Source organism: Cyprinus carpio, chromosome B4 (genome assembly GCF_018340385.1).
Source record: "Cyprinus carpio isolate SPL01 chromosome B4, ASM1834038v1, whole genome shotgun sequence".
NCBI lineage: Eukaryota > Metazoa > Chordata > Actinopteri > Cypriniformes > Cyprinidae > Cyprinus > Cyprinus carpio.
In genome coordinates, this window is record NC_056600.1 from 15016126 (window position 1) to 15025068 (window position 8943).

At 36.3% G+C, this 8943-nt stretch overlaps 1 protein-coding gene across 1 annotated transcript; it reads right to left on the reverse strand.

The window, feature by feature from the left end:
• Positions 1-172: 172 nt before the first annotated feature.
• Positions 173-7143, reverse strand: LOC109104462 (centrosomal protein of 83 kDa-like). The gene is given in 17 exon segments (XM_019117770.2): positions 173-796; positions 945-1113; positions 1226-1329; positions 1489-1618; positions 2329-2486; positions 2595-2670; positions 2914-3063; positions 3148-3292; positions 3369-3483; positions 3590-3721; positions 4488-4739; positions 4820-4893; positions 4896-4950; positions 5144-5236; positions 6017-6167; positions 6288-6493; positions 6899-7143. Coding segments are annotated over 16 exon segments (2166 nt in total). The 5' UTR covers positions 6899-7143; the 3' UTR covers positions 173-640.
• Positions 7144-8943: the final 1800 nt, after the last annotated feature.

An 8943-nucleotide genomic window follows, 5' to 3' on the forward strand; every position in this document is an offset into this window, starting at 1 on the left:
TTTTGAGCCATAGACTTTACTAAATCAAATATTAACTTTATAAATAAATTTATCTTTGTATTGTTGCCTACCGCTTTAATTGACACTTTTTTACTACATTTTTTTTTTGGCCTACAATTTTTTGTGTTGTTACGTTCTTGATAATTAGGTCACAAGTAAACAATAATAAAACGAGAGGACACAATGTTCTTTATTAAAACACGTTTTCACAAGTTCGACACAATAAAATCATTATTATTCATCATAATACCCATGCACTATGTCATCATCCCTATAGAAAGTTAATGTGACAAATGAACCTCAGGTTCACAAATTACAGTTTAATTTGATGAAAAAGGATGAAAAGGTGCTGTCTCCCATTTGGACTCATATAAAACATGGCTTCTCAGGTTTGAAACATGTTACGGATCATTTTCAATATGTACAACAGAAACTCTGCAACACAAACCAACAATTTATAAGCCCTGTCTCTCCGTTAGAATAAGACAAATAATTAATAAATAATGCAAAAGGTTTTTTTTAAAACATCTCCGAACTTTCTGTGGCAAAGCACCATGAGTCGTTTAAAAGAAAAGAGCTCACAAATGTCACAGTATGTTCAGTTTTTGGCACATGGTGAATGTAATCACACAGGTAGTGGTTAAGAAAGGTCTGGAAGCGCGTCCCGTGGGCTTGAGAGTCTCTCTCTGTCTCTGTCCAGAGGAGCAGCCAGCTCTTCCAGCTGCTGTTGCTGACAGTTTTCCAACTCTTCCAAGCGTCTCCGCAGCACAGACAACTCCCTCTGGTGCTGATCCTCCTGAGAGAGGAAATGCAGAAACAGATGAGTGGGATGAAGAGGGGGGAAAGAGAGAGAGGAGGATGGGACAGCAGCAGATTTATATCCTGGGTTTTGTTATGGCTGACAAGAGAATATTCTACACCGTGGATGGGATGTTTGCAGACACCTGTATGTTTAAGAAGATAGACTCTGCTGGGATGAGAAGGGATTGGGCCAGAGGGGTGGAGGAGGTCATTTGGTTGCCCAGCAACAGACGACGGAACTCATTGTGTCTCCTCTGCAGCTCCTTCAGACGCTTGCTGAGCTGAGCATGTTCTTCAGAGTATGAGGATTTCCTGAGCACACACACATAAATAAAAAAATATTATATAAAAAAACACATACATATATACAACTCTTTATTCTCTATTGTCTCCCGATAGTGTTGTAAACTGAAAACAGAAGTACTTTCTGACTGTGCTTGCTTCAATTTCAAGTTCTTCTATCTTGGCTTCTAGGAGCTGAATCTTGTCTTGGAGTTTGTTTTCTTTCAGTTCTGTCATGGTTTTCCTCTGGATAAGAAAAGGGACCAATAATGCACCTTTAATAATAACAATTATCATGACAATAAATACAATACAACATAAAAATAACAATCAAGATAGTCAAAGTATCAGCAAGGTGTCAACCGGTCATTTTCCAAAAACAAGTTTGTAGAATTCAGGCACTACCTTTTTCTGTGCAAATGCTGCCCTCTGCAGGCGCTCTTTGGCCTGGCTGTACTTCTCCCGTAGTTCTGCTTCTTTTTCCAGCAGTTTGTGTTTCTCCTCCAACCATTCCACCCGCCTTTCCTCCACTAACCTGTGACAATAAAATATTTACACTTTTTTCACTTAATTAATTTAATTGTTAACTACATTGTAACAATTTGTTGTCTATTTTCATGGGAGGAACAATAAAATCGCTTTAACTATGAATTATAAAAATTTGATTAATTATAATAAAGGAGATAGGAATATACAAACAGGATAACTTACATACAGAAAGAAAAATCTATATATTTTTCTATAAAATAGATAAAAATGGAAGAAGTTGATTCTAAAGTTGTTTAGAAAGTGAACAGGAAATGTTGAGAGTAAACGGGGAATGGAAATCAGAAAATATCACTAAATATCAAATTTGAGCACTAAGGATCAATGTGAGTAATATTTGCTTAATATTAGACCATGCCTCTGATATATTTACTGTACATATGATGATACGGTTTTATTTTTAAGATGATTTGAAATAGCTGTCAGGACAAAAAAATAAAAAGATCTAATGTACCATTATAAACAAATCACCCATATTTGTGATTGAAGGGGAAAATGTCTATCAAGCACTTTTATACAAGTTGAATCTTTGCTTTGAAACCAACATTTCATCTTACCAATCAACTCTCAAGCTTCTAATCTGAAGAAATGCTAAATGGCACGTTTTGTTGCTCTCTCAGCAAGCTGTCAGCATTCTCTGAAATATTTTTGGTTCTCATTTGACAGTAATGCTAGTATCCTGGTCATGATAAGGCGTACCTCTCGGCTTCCTGTTGGGTCCGTTCCATTTGTGTGCGCGCGCTCCGTAGGTCCTCTCTCACTCGCTCTAGACTTTCTCTCAGCCTGCTGTTGGTGTCCAAGAGCTCACTCTCAGAGTGAGACAGGGTTCCTATCTGCAGATTCAGCTCAGCGTTTTGCTGATAAACAATTTACAAAACAAGTTATTTGAGTTATATGATACGTTATGACTTCCATCTGTATATTATGTGCATTCACAGTAATTTCACATATTTTCCATTGCTTACTCGTCTCAGGTCTGCATTTTCTGCTCTTAAGGTCTCCAGCTCTTCCAGCTGTTGGCCCTGCTGCTGAATTTTGACTCTGTATCATAAGCAATCATACATGAAATCAAACAGGGGTTGAAGATCATATTATCGTACTGTTTATAGCTACTGAGAATTTAGTAATTTCTTGTAACTCAGTCAGAGCCAACATAAAATAGATATCATTGTGAATGGAACAACTTAATTTTTCCAACTAGAAGAACAGGAATTAAAATAAAAATGGTCAGCTTTGATTTCATGCGGACATCAAACAGAAATAAACGACCCTGAAGAAGCTTGCCTCAGGTTTTGAAGTTCCTTCCGCACAGACTCTTCGGCCAGTTGTGCAGCACGGAGACACTCTTCCCACTCCTCTTTCTGAGAGTTCCCTGATGCCTCCTGAAGAGCTCTCTGCTGCTCAAGCTCAGATAAATGATTCTCCAGCTCCAGCCTGGTGACAGTGAAATAAATTCATTTGAATGTAGAAAATCCCATGAAGCTTTGAATCAGTTCCTTGTCTGATATTAGTGCCTACTTTTCTTCCTGAAGGGTGGCTATCTTGTGTATCTCCTCCTCTCTTGCTGCCTGAACCCTGCGCACCATCTCACGCTCTTTTTCAGATATCAACTCTTTATTTTTCTCCAAAGCTGACTTCAGGACCTCAATATCTGACTGCAGACCTGAGAGAGAGAAAGACACTGTTTTTATTGTCATTATTGTAAAACAAAGTAAATGAAAGAAAGGCAAGATGACTACCCTCTACTTGGCACTGCAGTGTATCTCGGTCTCTTTCTAGTTCTCCTTTGGCTCTGACACACTCTAGTTTTACGTTACTCAAGTCCAGCTTATGCGTGTGCTTCAGCTCTTCAATCTGGCCAGTAAACACACACAATCGACAGGATATATTACTACAGATATCACGCATATGGACATGTGGTCATAAAATCTGACTTGTCACTCAGGCTGTATTCACGCACCTGACTGTTGAGTGAACTGATCTCCCTTTCAGCTTTGTGCAGTTTGCCTGTGAGGAGTGTGTTTTGTTCCTGAGATAGACGGAGTTCACTTTCTGTCCGGTCCAACTGCATACGAATAGACTGCTTCTCTGCCTGAACACAAACAGCAGAAGAGAGAAAAAGGCCTTCAAACATCTTAATAAAAATCTTATACAAAATATAAAATATAATAAAACATTTTATTTTATATTATTTGTTTTTAAATCTTTTTATTTAAATATGACGTGTTTGTCAAATGCTGTGACATGAACACATCACCTATGAATAAAAAAATTAAGTTGTGCTTATTTGATTATAGAAATGCAAAATGAATTCTTAAAATATTTCAAATATTCTAATATCCTAAAAAGTGAACCAGAGACTTTTAATGTGGTCTCAAACTTTGGGAGACTTTTAAATCTGGTCTCAAACTTTGGAATATAATTGTATGTAAATTGTTATACTTAATACATTTATAAATTAATAATATATTTATATAAAATATTTATTTTATTTTTTAAATATTGATAATATTTTCATTATATATATAATATATATATATATATTATATATATATTTTATGTATATATGTATATATATATATATATATATATATATATATATATATATATATATATATATATATATATATATATAATTTCCAGGAGGGAAAGGAATAGGATATTGAGTGAATGTTTTTTCTTGCATTATGAGCATGTGTATTACCCACTGTGCCAATGCACTGACAAATTTGTTGTCTCTTTTAATATACATTTTACACTGAACTATACTGTTTTAACAGAAAGGCATAAACTTCAAACTTCATCAGATCTTATTTGTATCATCAGAAACCTACAACTCTTCACTTTTATCCACTCACCTCCAGTGCTTTTACTGCAGCCTGGGATTCAGCCAGCTGTCGGATCTGGATCCGCTGCACATTTTCGGCCTGAGCACCTGAGTTATTCCTCTCCGCCCTGAGTTCAGTGACCTCTGCCTCCAGTCCTTTGAGTCGCTGGTGGAGTTGAGTTTTCTCCCTCAGCAGGGCTTCAACACGCTTCCCGTCCCGTGCCGGGTCTCCGCTCTGCAGCTGAGTGGCCAGATCCTCCTTATCACGTTCAAGTCGGGCCACCTGCACAATCACATATATAACACTTCTTTATATAGAAGACCCCGCTAGGTCAAAATTCAATTCAAAATGATAAAACATACATCAGCTTCATGCCGTATCCGTCTCTCCTCCAGGACTCGGACGTGCTCCTCTTTCTGGTGATCAAACTCCGATTGAGGAAAGTGAGGTCATAACGGAGCTTATTATACTCAGACCTGTAATTCTCTGCTTCCTGTCACAGAGAAATAGAGAAGGGTATTTTGAAATTTTTTACACATTTCAAGTGTTTTTTATAACATGTAGAAAAGACAAAGTAATCAGTTTTTCATGATTCTGGCTGTAGCATGTACTCAGGCGGTTGTCATGGGAACAGGAGTTAATCGCTGTGGAGTGGGAGTCAGCTGGTGTGGAGGGGCGTCTTTTACCTCCTGCAGTTTGTTGAAGCGTTCTCTGATGGGAGTCTCCAACTCCTGCTGCACCTGTGCTTTCAAGAGCTCCAGCCTCTGAGGGGTCAGCACCAAACACATGATCAACACTTTGTCAGCAAAATGTCTAACTCGAGCATATTGAGACGCTTATGCTTGCTTATCTCTGCATCACCAGTTGTGCTGTGTTGTTATTGTTAACTAAATCTAAGACTATTAAAATATTTTTAGTAGTTGCAATAAAACTGAAGTAAAATATAATAATTAAGGTGAAATAAAGTGTTAGTTGAAGTACTAAAATTACTAAAACTGAAATAAAATAAAGATAATAGAAATAATTTTAAAACAATCTAATAAAAAAAAACACAAAATTACTAAAACTCAAAATAAAACTGAAAATACAAAACTAAAAGCTAACCAAAATGCTAAACTGAACATAAATAAATACTCAAATAAAACTGTATTATACTTAATAATTATTACTTAAAAAAAATTAAATGCATTTATAAAATTCCTGATTATATGGATTTTGTTTGTGAACAAAAATAATAATAAAAAATATATAATAATAATAAAATAATCAAGGCAAAGTGTGGTGATGTGGTGAAAATATTAAATATAAAATTTTATTTCTTTAATATTTTCCCTATTCCCCGTATTTTACTTGTATCTTATCCATTTTTAATGCGCAATAATAATCAAATTTTCCATATATTCATGCCTGAATCCATGAACAACCAGCATTAGTATTCTTAATTATTAATAAGTAGCAACTAGTATGTAAAACTAGTGTTTTATATAATCCTTTTGAATGACATGAAATGACTTGTAATAAATAGTGACTGTAAGTTACTACACGCATAGAATGTGTACCTGCAGTCTGAGCTCCTCCAGCTCCCGTGTTTTATCCAGCAGTTCTCCTCTGAGCTCGGCCAGCAGCAGCTGCTGTTTCTCCTGCGCGGCCTGCCGATCACTGAGCAGGCGTTTCAGTTCACTCTGCGCCCGCGTGTACTCATCCTGCAGTCTGCACACACACACACACACACACACACACATACACACACACACACACACACGTTTGCTCAGTAGATGCTGAAGTTTAATAGGATATCTTACAGTATATAAATATGCAGTATTCACTCACCTGGTGTGCTCCGCTTTCAAGGTCTGATAGTTGGTCTTGTGGTTCTCACAGCGCATTCTCTCATCAATAAGCATTTTCTGGAGCTCCATATCAGAGCTGGTGAGTCCCGTAGAGCCGCTCAGGAGGACTGCAGCTTTCCCACCTCCTCCTACCAGCTCCAGGTTTGGGAAGAGGGCAGATGACTGCCCTAACGCTGCAGGGTTCATCTGCTCCGTAGCAGAAAAAAGAGTGAGGGAACAAAAGCAAAAGATTTTATACCTCCCCCAGAAACCACTACAACCTCAAGAGAGCTCTAAAAAAAAAAAAAAAGATCTCAATCAATACAAATGAGTCCACTTCAGCCAACTAGAGTCAAGAGATGCAGCCAGGTCTCATCAGGGCTGGCTGTTTTAAATCACTTGTAAGAGTCTAGTTAGCACGAACAAAGCATCTAATCAATACAGGTGCAGCACAAGAGTCCTTGTGTGCTCCTCTGCTCTCAAGTGATTAGATGTGAAGCTCAGGCTGCTCTCCAGTGATTCACTCTGTGTTGTAGAAACAGAGCTACTCCAGCATAAACGCATAACGGCTTCACATGTTGTCAGAGCAACTGAGCCACGGGGAAAACTTACCTCGTGCTTTTAAACCAGCGCCAGATGAAGCATTTCGTGTTGTCTGTGAGTGGAAGTCGGTGCATAGATTGTCTGCTACATTGAAATGTCATGCAAATAGTGCTTGTTAAACACTACATACTGCACGTATTTCATAAATAAACACCTCTGCTGGGCGTAAACTACTGCATGCGTTCAAAACTATACAAAATATAATAATACATTTGTGCATTAAGGTAAAAAGTAGATTTGAAAAGCTGTTGTAAAGTTACCGGATCCAACACTGACAGCGACGCACGTGATGATGATGATGATGATGGCGGCTACAGGCGCATTTCAAAATAAAAGACTTGTTTCGAAACAAAGTTTACTAAATAGTAATATTTTAGACATTTTTATTTAGTTAAAATATTAGTTATTAATGTATTAATATTTAGTTTACTCACACATTTGTATTAAATATGGATTGTATTTAGTTTTATGCAATAATAATCTAAATAATAATAAAACGAAATCATTAGATTTTCTTACATTTATTTATATTTTCTTAAATTATTATATATCAATCAAGGCTGTATTTTTTTTTTTTTTTACAAAAAACAACAACAAACAAACAGTAAAATTGTGAAATATTATTGCAATGTCTAATATTGGTTTCCTATTTTAATATTATTTCAAATATAATATATTTCTGTAACGCAGCGCAAAATTTTCATCAGCCTTTACTCCAGTCTTCAGTGTCACGTGAGCTTTCAGAAATCATTATAATATTCTGATTTATTATCAGTGTTGAAGCTGATGTGCTGCTTTATATTTTTTGGAACCTGTGATACTTTTTTCTTTGATTCTTTGATGAATATATATTATGCTTAACGAGATATGTTCACAATGAAGGAAAGAAGGAAAGGAGGGCATATGGGTTTGACTCAACATAAGGTTGTGTAGATATAGTATTTTCTTTTTGGGGTGAACGTCGCAATATTTGTGCAATTTGCAATAACGCTTTTATGCCAGCAGAGGGCGAGCACTTAATTGACAGTATACAGTATGTCAGCCTTGTCACAGCCTTGACATGTGTGAGACTGTTTTAACAGATCTCTACACAGACAGATGCTTTCATTCATACAGACAAATTTATGCAGCGCGGGATAATATTATATGCAGGACACAATAACCACAGTAAAAGTCCAGTTTATGTACTTATGGCTGTGTTCAACGTTTGTTTTTGTTTCCTATTTGATTTGACACATGGGTAGTTATCCTTCCTTCAGCTATGCCAACACACACCGTTTATAAAAAGATGTGTTGAGATTGGCGCGAGTGTTTTTATTTTGGCATCACAGTCCCTGAACCTCTTGATATCTTTGGGCATGAACCAGCTCTCATGCTGTTATGAAAGATATTTAGAGATTTGGTAAGCATTTTATCTTTAAAAGGACAAGAGATTTCTTTGTTTTCTTTTTTTTGACTTGAACATTTATTTAGGTGCTCAGAGAAGTTTGCTAAGTAACTGAAATGCTGCAGTTTTTTTTAAAGTTTTTTTTTTAATCACAAAAAATATTAAATGTAAGCTGTAAAGGTCCTTTACATTATACAGCTTACGTTTGATCACTTTTGAGATTATCGCCTTTACTTAAGGTGCTGTATATTTGGGCATACCATATATTAAATGTACTATTATCTGGCAGATATTGAAATCACACATCGGTGCCAGCAATAGTCAATTACTCGCTTTTTTTAGCCAATCAGAAGCCAGTCTTCTCGCACTTCCGGTCTTTGTTTGGAATTTATGTTTTTGCTCCCTGAATGACGTTTAGGTTGTTATATGTAACATCAGTTGTGTCCCAAAAGACATTCTGTACACTATGCACTTACACTGTGCACTATGAATTCTACCATCTGAATTAATTTTAGGTTGTTATTATAAAGGTCATTTTGTCATCCACCATTAGAGCCTGATAGCCCCTCCCCTTCCACTATGTAAGGAAAGCTAAAAATGTTTATAGCATTTTTTAACATTATAACCTGTTATCTTAACTCTTTTTAAGTCTTAAAGGGATAGTTCA